Source organism: Miniopterus natalensis, chromosome 9 (assembly GCF_054644295.1).
Source record: "Miniopterus natalensis isolate mMinNat1 chromosome 9, mMinNat1.hap1, whole genome shotgun sequence".
Taxonomy (NCBI): Eukaryota; Metazoa; Chordata; class Mammalia; order Chiroptera; family Miniopteridae; genus Miniopterus; species Miniopterus natalensis.
In genome coordinates, this window is record NC_142089.1 from 48837337 (window position 1) to 48850147 (window position 12811).

At 34.6% G+C, this 12811-nt stretch overlaps 1 protein-coding gene across 1 annotated transcript in view; it reads right to left on the minus strand.

Moving 5' to 3' along the window:
• ADGRL4 (adhesion G protein-coupled receptor L4) overlaps positions 1-5828 on the minus strand; it is a 90628-nt gene extending 84800 nt beyond the window's left edge. The window contains exons 1-2 of the mRNA XM_087820718.1: positions 5763-5828; positions 3736-4018 (exon numbers count right to left, since the gene is read on the minus strand). Coding sequence (XP_087676844.1) covers positions 3736-4018; positions 5763-5828 — 349 coding nt within the window. The remainder of the gene's footprint in view (positions 1-3735; positions 4019-5762) is intronic.
• Positions 5829-12811: the final 6983 nt, after the last annotated feature.

Below are 12811 nucleotides of genomic sequence, written 5' to 3' on the forward strand. Positions count from 1 at the left end.
GCCATTACAACCTCTTTAGTGCAGGATAATTCAGTTTCCTGAATATATGGGTGGTGCAATTTTCAGACATAATTCCAACAAGCATGCATAGATAGGGAGTGTGCAGACTCCCTTAAGAATTCACACTCAAGAGTTCTCTCCAGCAGATGACATTTCCTTTGGGAATATTTTCTTGGCTTTCACTGCGAGCAGACACCAGTGGAGAATAGGGAGCCTGACCTGTGTGGCCTTTGGAAAATGGTGTGCCAGTCAGTCACCCAAATTTTCTTGCCCTTTCTGGGAAGGGGACAGGATTTCATCACCAGAAGGAAAAGCCATCACTTTCACTCCAGCTTTCTTTATGTGATCTGAACTGACCCCTTTTTGTGGCAGTGGATTCTGCTTTGAAAAGTTCACTCAATTTATAGACTCCTCATGGCCCCACCCTGATTTCACTGACTTTATTGTCAGTACTCTGGGTGAGAAGGAGGTGCGTGAACCAGAGTTAAAACATTGTACTTGATCAACATGCTGAAACTTGTAAATAGCTTTAACTTTCCCGCACTTTTTCCTATAGTATCATAAATATGAACACCACATTTTTTTTTCTTTTTATCGATTGTTTTGATATCATGCAGTGGGGGGGAAAAGATTCAAAGTGGGAGGGGTGGAACCAAAAGAATTCATTTTTATCTCAATAAGGTTCAATTTCCTTATTTACAGATCTACCCCACATTGTAGTTTGAGGATCCTTTGAGACAATCGTTTGAATGTGATTTCTCTGGGAAAATTAATCTATAAATTAAGGATAATACTAGCCATTATTGCAGAGTTGTTATAAGGATTAAATTCATCAATTCATGTAAAGTGCTTAGAATGGACTCTAGCTCACAGAAAGCACTACAATTAACTTTAATATACTTTAATATTATTACTCTTTTTTGTAAATAAGCTATAAATCTGAAAGTTACTTATTTAAGCATTAAAGAGGCTAAATAAGGAAGAAGAGAAATAATGAGAAAATGGATACTCAGAAGACTGGTTCATTTGCTTCTTGAAACAACCAGGAATTGGCTATGCAGTATGCCGATGCCTACTAATCTGGGATTATAGATAACTGACATTCCAGAACAAAGGAAATATCAAATTTGCCAAATAAATTTGGCAATTTCAAAATATTGACAAAAGAGTAACACTATAATAAACAAAGAAGAAAAAACTGACACTCAGTGAGTTACTTGGTGATACTTAAGGTACTATCTCCATTACCCCTTTGCTTTTTCTATCATTTTTCTTGAATACAGGCTCTCAAATCAGACAGACTTGGGTTCAAATCTTGGCTCCACCACTTATTTATTGTAACACTGGAGATGTTCACTTAACCTTTCTAAGACTCTATTTCCTTATAGATGAAGTGGAAATAATTCTAGGTAAAGGCACTGTGCTGATTAGTATCTTGATCTAAGTGCACTGATATATTAGCTATCCAGATGATGATGGTGATGATCATAATGATGATGATGATGAAAAGTGCTCAATAATATTTGTTCACTAAAAGATGATTAAATGAAATATATTCACTACTAATAAAAATTGTTTCTATGGGACCATGTAAATCAAATTTTAAATGACTTGTTCTAACCAGCTCTTGGAACAGAGTACTAAATTTAGTGAGGAACGGCTATTACCATAATATTTATTTGGAAGATCTTTGAAGGAGCCAAATTTTATAAAAATAATGAAGATGATGGTAGTGATGCAGGAAAGAAAACAACTTTAATTCCTCAAGCAACAGGCATCCTCTGTTACAAAACTCCTGTTCTGTCATTTCTGGTTGACCTAATACCAATCTTTGAGAAAGATAGGAAAAGTACCGCATCTCTCTAGAATTGAAAGAAGCCAACAAGAGTTGAGAATAGAATACTTTAAGTTTAATTCAATTCTTAAAAATCTTAAATATGCTTACTGAAAATAATATCAAAATCTGACAGTGAATTAATAAAAAGTGAAAAAGATGAAAACCAATGTTTGAACAGTTTCAAGAGGACATAATAAACCTGTTAGTGAATATTAAGACAAGTGAATATATAACTTTCTTTAAACAAGAATGATATATAAGTTAAATAAAAGAGGATTTGAGTTTTTAAAGAGGGGATTTAAGTTAAAAAGAACTTGAAAGGAAAAAATATTCCTATTACAAACTGTGTTTTGTGTGAAAAGAAATTGCAAGCTAAAAGGTCTTGAAGTATTATTTCAATGGAAAACATTTGGTGCCCTTCAGCTGGCTATTGACTTAGGCAGCAAGGAAAAGATGTGTTTTTAACAGAAATCATTAAATACGGGTTAAAAGCTGGTTGACTGTTGAAGCTCCAAATTGTGAAAAATTATTGATGTTGATGGTAATCACAACAGTTGAAAAATATCTAATTAACAAAAAGACAACACTACTTATGAAGTATGGTGGTACAATTTGTAATGATTAGTGGAAAAGCACACTAATATGCTTGATGCAATATTTTGAAGATGACTCAACTATCAACTTTTTATAATGCCATTCAATTAAATATACAATAAAAGCCCAAGACTATTTATGGAAAGAATTTTGTGATGCTTGTAGAAGAGTATATTATAAATCCCAGCTGTATGTGTGAGAAGAAAGGCCTGATCTAACACAATATTAAGCAACTGTAGCTTTGGTCTACATTTTTTAAACATTACACTAATTATAATGAGGTTTGGTCTTATAATATACTGCATATTTAATCTTTTTAAAGAGCTTATCAAATTGATTCACAAGATAAAACTTGTTTATGCTATAAGCAAACACATGCAATATTAACAGTGTACAATATCCTGGCTTAATTAGAAAAAGTCCATGTTATCTTAAATATATTTAGGAGTATAAAACCACACAATTCTAATTTGAACCTGCCATTTAATTATATTTAAAATGAATTTATATGACTTGAAACTTTTCTCTCTTTCTCTCTTCTGCACAGAATGTTGTTCTACTGACCCAGTCAAAACTTGATTCTACTAAAAATGAAAAGTGAATAAAGATTGAGTGGTGGTGGTGAAGACCACAAACAAGAAATCGCTTAAATTTGATTAGCAGGTGGTGTTCTGTATATCAAGTCAATGGCTAAATTGCACCCTAGAAGGACTCTTTCTAGCATTCTTGCTCTGGGCTTTAGCTTAAAGTTCTATAAATAAGATCTACTTTTCCACAACAGAATGCATTCTCAAAATTCTCCTCCTTTACCTTCCCTCCCTTTTTCCCTCCCTTTTTCCCTCCCTCTCTCCCTCTCCTTCTCTCTCTCCCAACACCCAGGGTAACAAGAGAAAACCTCAAATCTCTTAATATTATCCTCAAATTTAGGTAATAATCAAGTACTAAAGAAAGTATCTTGAGTACCACATTTAGCAGTGTAGCCTGGACGTCATGAACTCTGTTCTTTGTGACTCTGCTCTTTGCAACTTAGTTTTCCAGTTTAAGTTTAAGGGCAGTCTTTAATATTCATAAAAAAAACACGACATACATAGAATCATAAAAAATATATAATCAAAAATATATAATCAAGAATAAATTTTGACATGGGAAATTCAAATTTATTGTTTAGTTAACTAAGCTTTTTCAAATCAATAGCATGGAATCAAATAACATAATGTAAAACAACTTGATTTCTGGACAAGGAAAAAGCAATCACATCAAAATTTAAACAATAAGATCCGAAAGAGGTAATAATGACTGTTTACCTTCACAAATTTTGACGCCATTTCCTGAAAATCCCGTGTTGCAGTAACAGGCTTCGACTCCATTCCGTATTTCACATTTTGCGTTTGGAAGACAAGGTGTCTTGGTGCAATTTTGAGTGTAAGAACAATTCAACAAAGTGGAAACACCCACTAAAGAAAACAGAAAAATAAACCTTTCAGAAAGAAGAAGAAATGTTTCCTCCCATTGTTGAGTTAGACTACAGGAAATGCAGTCTTCTTTTTTTCTATTTAGATTATAAGGGTTTTCCAAGGGAACATTTAGCTAAAAACAGCAAAAGAGCAAGTAAACAAAAAGATTAAGGCATTTTTTTCAATCTCAGTGTTTATCAAGTAAACCTCAACAAAGCTAAAATGTAACAATCCAGCTTTATGAAGAAAACAGCATTCCTAGATCATTGGGCATAGGATCACCCTTCACCCTGAAGTGAAATTATTTTGAAGGTAACTGCTGATTGCAAAGCAACCCCCCACCCACCCCCTCCCGCAGGGAATGATTCTGTGCTGAAATCACAACGAATTGAGTCCTTTTAAATTCAAATCTGTTTTATTTTAAGATGAAGAGCAACATATCATAGCATCCAGAAGGACAAATGCAATTACTGCTTTTTTCTATGTTCCAATGATCTTTTTTAATTCTGCCTTTTCTATAAAAAAATATTTTACATTTTCTCCCATTAGGGGAAATTAAAATAAAACTCAACATACTGGATAAAGAGCGATCTTCTCAAAATGCAATACCACAAACACGGTCAACAAAATGCAGCAACAAGACTTATTGCAGTTACTGAAACAAAGTTGGAAATGATGGGCTTTTAGGAAAAAATAAGGAAAAGCACAGGACTTCCCTCGTTTATTGTTGTCTAAGATCTTCTCAAGACAAGTCTGCTTGGAGAGGAACAGTTATGAATCATACAAGTTTTCTGAATATTTTCAGTCACCTCAGATAAACTGTCCTCATTAGTAACAAGAGATATTTAAACATTTGCTTCTAAATCCCAGCCTCCTCCAGGGCTGTATGTATTGTCTACACCATCATGAATCTGCCTTCAAGGATGTGATTTATTTTCTTCCTGCATCATCAAAATGGTATTTTAAATGAACCCCAAGTCAGGGCCGGGAGCCCCCTTAAAATGCGAGGACGCTTTCTACAGGTGTTAAAGTTTTGGATTGTCCCAAATTTCTAGGGCGGGGGAAGGCTCAGAGGGTCAAAGTCTGAGACTTTGGGGATTTGGAGGATTTTGTCAGCAGGAAAAAAAAGAAAAGAAAAAAAGAAAAAAGGACAGTCCCTGGGCCCCGAATATCGAAGCCCAGAGTTGAAAGGCCATGGAGAAAAACATCCTGAGAAGTTGCGTCAGCGCTCCTTGGAGACCTGCCCTGCGCACTGGGCAAGTGCCTTCCACCTGGGAAAAGCCGGGTCCCCGCAGGTGACCGGCCCCAGCAGCCTCGGGGACCGGGGCCGCCCGCACTCACCTAGGAGCGGGAGGAGTTTCATTGGCGGCGGCCTCGGTGGCGGCGGTGCGGGAGCGCGACTGGGTGTCCGACGGTCCGGGCGGGCGCGGCAGGGTCCCGGCTCCGTCCCCAGTGACGCACGGGCTTCCTCCGGCCCTTTCCGGCCTCTTTGTGTGAGCGCGTGTCCAGCCCCAGTGCGCTGGCCGCGCCCGCCGGCCTCTCCCCAGCCCCGACCTCACTCCCTGCCTCCCGGCCGCCGGTGTCAGCGCTCGGGCAGACCTTTGGGGGATCCTTTTGCTCCCAGGTGCAGCGCCCAGAGCGCCCACCTGACCCACGGCCTGTGCCCTGTAGCCAAAGCACTTCAGACACCCCTGCGGTGTCCCACCTGAGAGGGCGTGCGGAGCTGAACAGGTCCAGGGGGCCTCCCTGCAGCTTAAATGTCACGATATTGCCTGTTTTACCCACTGATAAATTTCCATAAAAACTATGGGCCAAAAAGTAGAGAGGAGCCCTGACTCCAAACAATGCGGCATTCAAGGCCAGTATTCAGGGCTCACCTTGTTGGGCCTCAGGGTTCCAGAGCGCAAATCAGGGATATTCTCTATCTTGCCAGAGGTTAGCATTGTGCCTAAAACGACTGAGTTAAAACAAACAATCAAAAAAAAGCCAAGTTTCAAGGATTAAATGGCTTTGGAGTTACAAAATGTGGTTTTCAATTTTCAGTTAAAATTTACCCATAACTCCCCCCCCCCCCCCCCCCCCCACACACACACCAGGACATCTGGTGCGTCATATATAATCTTCCTTGTTTACGCTACTATATATTATAGAGAAACCAATGATTCAGGTTGAAACATAGAAGCAATTATAGCTTTTAAAAAAATAATCGCAGGGAAAGCTAGTCTATAATGACAGAAAGCAGATCAGTGGTTGCCTCAGGTCCAGGTGGGAAGTGGGCATTGACTGCAGAGAAACACACAGGAAAATTTGGGACAGTGGAAATATTCTACATCTTGATTGGAATGGAGGTCACCTGAAAGCATGTGTTTATCAGAATTCACTGAACTCCACTCTTAAAATTGGTGCATTTGTTGTAAGAAGATTATACCTCAAAAAAGTTTATTTAAAGAAAAGAAACGACTGATGTTTCTGCCATTAACACAAGTCACTTTACCTTTAAAGAATTCGGGACATCTTTGTTGTATTTCATATATATTCTGTTTAATTTAACGAACATCTATTGAGAATCTATTTTGCGTGAGGAGTATCCTCACAAAGATGAACAACACATGGCTCTTGGACTCCAAAAAGGTTATAAACTAATGCAACTAAAACTAGTCACAATGACACAAGTTATAATGAGATAAGTATCAATATATAGACATGTTTTCCTGGCTCTCCATTGTATTTTTCTAGGCCCTTTTCTAGCTTAATTTAACTCCTACAAAAATCTCCTAAAAGAGTTACCACAATAGATGAGGGAAATGAGGAACAGAGGTATGCTGTGACTTGCCCAGGGTCACACAATTAGTCTAAGTGACTGGCTTTAATTCAAATCCAGGCTATTTTGCCCCTGAGTGATGCTCTCAGTCACCCTGCTGTGTTCCTTCTATAGTACACCCTCAGGAGGGTGTTGTGAAAATGAGAATTCACCAGTCATCTATTCAGAGGGCCTAAAAGGTAGTTTGAATGCCCTAAATGCCACACAGAAAGAAATAAGATTTGGATTTTATTCCATTGATAATTGGTTTTCTTTTAGTAATTTCCTTTTTTTTTTTTTTATTGGACAGTGATTCAGTGAAAAATCTCTGGCAGCAGTCTGAATGAGGGATGTTAAGGAGACATCAAAGGCAGGAAAGCCAGATAGTCTAGGAAATAAACTCAAAATGCCTGTACAAGAGTAGGAGTATTTGGATGGGGAGATAGGAATTCCAGAAAGGATTAGATAAAGACAAATTGATGTGAGGTTGCCTTGCTAAGGTTGAGGGGTATGTCTGAGACAAAAGGCTGCGAAGGTTTTCTAGTTGTGTGAGCAGAAGAGAGTTGGAACTATTCACAAAGATAGAAAAGATAAAATGAGGGGTAGCTTTGAAGGAAAAAAAAAGTAAATGTAATGAAGCCAGTTTTATAATATAAAGTTTAAGGCATTCTAATGACCTGCCTCCATTTATGTGAAGCTAGTTTTTTCAAAGTCATTGAATATACTCATTATTCAAAAGGCACAAATATAGAAAAATATTATTTTCTGAGATAATTTATAAACTGAAACACAGTGCTTATATTTGAAATCATTATCTTAAAATAGTTTACAAATCAGCTATCTATGCTTACTTTTTGTTTTTATCCTAAAGATAATAGAACTAGCCAATTAAAAATATTATTCTCTATAATTGCTTAAAAGTTGGCAAGGTTAAAATTAAATTTTTTGGAAAAGATATTTTTCGAGCTTCTCTTTTGCATGTGCGTAATTTAAAAGTTTATTCATATATTTTTTATCAAGAAAATACAAGATAGCACACAGACAAGCATGAGGTGTTTAGTGATGCTTACAGTTTTAAGATTGTTCTTTGTAAAAATTAAAATTAATTGAAAACATATTACTTAAGACTATTTTTAAGGGATAGATATGAGATAATAACTGTATAATTCTGGATCCATTGTCTTTATATCGTTGAAAAAGAAACATTTAAAATTTTATTTTTATTTCATTTGCTTTTTCCCCATCACCATTTATCTCCTCTATTCCCTCTTCTACCTACAAACTGCTCCCCCCATAATCACCACACTGTTGTCCATGTCCATGAGTTTCTTTTTTTTTCTTTCTCAATACCTCTACCTCCCAACACAAATATTTCAATTATCAGTGACAGAAAAGCATATTTTTAAAAAGTATTCTCAAAGACTATATAATGGTAAGTTTAAACTTTATCAATAATTTTCACTTCGTTACCATTGAGACAGGTCTAACTTTTGAAGATATGACAATCAGAGCTTGATTTTTGCCTAAGTATAGCACATGGAAGTGAAGTCATTTTAAGCTGACTACTCAATTGTGGTTTTAATACACTATTATGTACGCTCATACTGCAATGTGAGATCTTATCAAACCCATGATTAGCTTTATATTGGGTCTGTGTATAAGATGCCAAATTAGGCAGAATTTCCTTGAGAGGTTCTTGGTCTGGTTGAGGTTTGCTATAGAAGGTAGTCACTGTGAAGACCTGGGTTTAGCTCTACTTACTTTGAATATATTCTTTAATCTCTTTAGGGGCCATTTCACCTATAGTAACATGGAAATAACAATGCCTGCCCTGCTATATCACAGTGGGTTGCTAAGGTTATTAATACAAGTGTCAGATCTATTGGGTATTCCATATCTTTAATATTCAACACATCTAAGTATAGGAAATTAGTGCACAACTGATATGAAGTCTTTCTCCAAAGGTGTATTTATGGTTCCCACAGAGAGTGGCACAAGGAACATATGCTGTTTTTGGACCCCCTCCATGAGGCCTCTGTTAGAGAGTCTAATTCCTCACCTAAGTGTTAATAATAGTGCTGGATTCTAAGTGTTTGGCCAGCTCTGTGACTATACCTCTAAATACTGTTATGACTCACAAGTCATTTGACTTTTCTCAATTTATGAAAAATTTTTCACCAATTTGTTACTTTAGTAGTTCATTCCTTCATATTATCTCTATTCCCACAGTACCATCAATAGTATTACAATTTACCAGGCAGATTTTTCCACCATAGGTCAATTTTAGTCAAACCCAGAATTAACAGTGTACATTTGACAAAAGAGCTGTAATAAGGTAAAAAAGAAAAACTCAGTTATATGTGAGGTTGGGAAGGGTAATCTGATTGCAACATACTCAATGTTGAAACCAAGGAAAGCTTGACCAAAGTGGGACATCAGCCCCACAGTGTAAGGGAACTCCCACAAATAGGTAGGGACTGAGGTCCTGTAAGGGACTTGTCTTCATGGTTCTTAAGCTAATCTCTTAGAATTTGAAGGTAAAAAACATAGCTTTTATTTTTCCTCCATCACACCTCACAGTCCCTTGAGAATGATAGATATGTAATAAAAAAATGTGTCATTTAAATGGATAAACAAATCAATAAATATCCACAACAGTGCATAGTAAAATATATCAAAAATAGAACTTTTTATTTTTGGAGATTATCTGGAAATTGTTTGCCTCAAAGGTCTTTTACATTCCAGACACATTTCATGTTATTGGGATATAGCAAATATCAATCTTTTACACTTAATTTTTTAAAAGCCAGGTGAACACTTACTTATTTGTAGAGTAATTTATGGTTTCCAAACAGTGGAGAACTATGTTTTTGTTTTGTTTGTTTTTGTCTAGTGTTAAACTTATGATCTTAAATAGTCAGTATAAAGATGCTACAACTTTCAAACCAGCTATCTGGAAATTTGCATCTCTCTAATCTGTATTGAGCCTATTTAACGTCTGTCAACATTTGCATCAAATGTAAGTTATTAAGTTTAATACACGTTTCTGCTTAGGTATTTTTTAACAATTTCATGCTCTACTTAAAAAAAACAACAACCCGTTATTTAAAAAAATTTAAAATTGAGTTTCCCAAACTATGAACAGAAACACTTGACTAGCTTTTATGCTACTAGTTTTTTTTTTTTAGTGAAAGGAGGTGCAAAAAGCATCTGGTAATTTTCGAAGTTGACTGGAAGGGAGGAGATCTGAGTTCCTTCCCAGTTTGGTAATGCAATTGTTTTGTGACCTTAAGAAAACTTACTAAATCTTTCCATTATTCTGTTTAACATTTGCGAATATTCCTGTTCTGTATAATTTTTTTTCTCTCCTGTGGTTTCTGTTCTTAAAGATTTATCAATTAGCACCTAAACAAGAACTGATATTTTTTGAGCCAAGCACGATTAAAAATAAAATAAATAAATAAATATGCATTATGCTAATTGTTTGCATTGTGACCAACTTCTAAGTTATTTTATTAATGTATTTTCCTTTGTTTGGACTTTTTCCATGTTACAGAAATATTAAACTGTCCTCATTTTTTAAAAAGTACAGCACTTTAAAGATATAAATCATGCCAAAATCACCTTCTATTTAATAGTGTTATAGTTTTTAGCTATGCTTTTAACATGTTGGAGCATTGATTTATTCAGAGTTAATTGCTCTTCTGCATTAAGTCGTCCAAAATAGTATCCTGAGAGGTTATAGAATCAATCGGGATGTACAAGTAATTTAATTTATTTCTTTAGATATGTGCTACATTGTACTTTACATTTCATCTACTTTTGTGTTCTGCAATCACTAGTTTATTATACCTTCTTACAATCCCCACAATTACTCAGTTTCTTTTTAGGAAAATTAAACGCTGTAATTATGTACTGTCAGCGTAGTTTAGTTGCTTGGAACTCAGGATCATCATTATTAGTAACGTGCATATTGAAGGGAGAAGTCTCTGGCTCAGCTCTGCAGGGCGCATTATTATTATCTTCCTACCACATAGAGAATTCTCTTTTTATTCTTAGTTTTTAAATTCTACTTAGTCACAAATCTTTAATCTCAGGCAAGATTTAATTTTTTCATTGTAATCTGTTTTATTAATATCCTTCAGTGAGAAGTGATTGGCTTAAAAAACTAGAAAGCTATTTGGAAGTCTAAATAAAACATATTAGCTTCTAATCATTTGTAATTTATTTCATTAACAAATATTAAAGGTGGGCATCAGGCTATGAGTTTTCTCCATATCTCTATCTATAACCACAAATGGTATGAACAGTACTGTGGCCAACCAATTTCTAATATAATTTTGCCAACACAGAAATAATTAAAGAGCTCTAAAGGTAACCATTTTCTCTTCTAAAAGTCATGGTGATGTAAAGGCATCATTGTCATATAACTTATAAATTAACATAGTAAATCAAGAGTTAAAGTACAGAGTTAAGTTTCCACATGTCTTAAAAATTATTCAAAACCCACTTGCACTAGTTTTTTATCCAAAATTCTTAAATATTGATTTTACAAATTTTATTCTAAATGACTATTTTCAGTTACAGACTATAATGCTATTTTAAAAATCTGTCAGTTAAAACAAGCTTCTTTGTCACATGAAATTAGATAAACACAATTGTTTTATTGAATGACTTGCAAGATGGAAATCTGGAATAATCAATTTTGGTGATAGTTCCAAGAACATTTCTTTCTATGAATGGAATTCTAGAGATGGAAAAGGTATTTTAAATGATGTGTTTTGTAAATGAATCTTATTTGTGAAATTTAAACATAATTATTTAAGGTGTAAGGAAAATGGTGTAGAAAAATTCTCATATTACTTTATTTTTGTGACAAATGTGATAACTGATCCCAGAACTTTGGAAGAATGAAGAATTGTTGTTTTGTTTGTTTATTTTGTTTCATTAATAGATATTCAGGTATCTAGTAAAATATACTTACTTTTAAGTATATTTTCTAATAAAAATACATATGTTTAAAATGAAAATAATTCTAAGCTGTAATAGTAACAATGCTGGCTATATGTGAAATTATTTAGCTGTGAAAGATAGAAATTGGAGTTAAATTATTATCAACATAATTGACATTTAATCCTGAGGTTGAGATACTTTCTTAAAGTGCTTTGTCATTTTGCCTAATTAAATTAGAAGATAAAAATGAAATTCCAACATATGCAGTGAACATTTATGTTAACCTTGGCACTTATCTCCTTCTTAAAAAAATGGGCTACTGATTAAACACTTTCATAAGTAGTTTTTATTTGATTTCAATTAGATTATTGTATACTATTGGCCATATTACTTTTTTGTGGCTTTTCATTTACTTTATTTTAATAATTTCAGTAGTTTATTATTAGCAATATATGTCCTAAATATGTCCCTCATCACTTCTATATTTGTGAGAATAAAAATGTTTTTATTTATACTTTCCAGAAAGTACTGTTGAAAACTTTATAATAATGCATATTACTCAAAACCTTAAACCTCTGTTAACTGTCTTCTTTTTGTTTTTGAAGGCTAAAATTAATAATATGCACTCTTTACACTTTCAGAACTAAGATTGTTAAGGTTATATGTACAATTTTTAAGTGATGACTTTAGTGTTCTGTGGTGCATTACCATAGCATTTGAGAGGAACCATATGATTATGATCTTAGAACTTGTCCTGTAAACATACTAATTTTGTTCCCTTTCCTTACTATCCTTGTCAATAAAATGGCTAAATCCCATCTTTTTCTCTTTTATTTATTTTTCCGTAAGAACTTACAAGGCTGTCAACAGAATGGATCAATTTTGTATCTCTGTCATCATAAAATGTTTGATCCTAACAAAAAAGTTATCCTTGAATTTAAAGTGTGCCTTATAATTTCACTGTGCAAGAAAGTTACTGAGAGATAACATGCCAAATAACTCATCTATTTTATTAGAATCTTTAAATAGTAACTTCCTGGTTTATGTTGAGGGCTACATAGCAGTGAAGAAGTATATATATGGTAAAGTAACTTGCCCAGATGTAAGTTTTAATGTATATTTTCTCTCAACCTAATAACCTGTTATTAGAGTAGCAAGTCACTCTAGCACTGA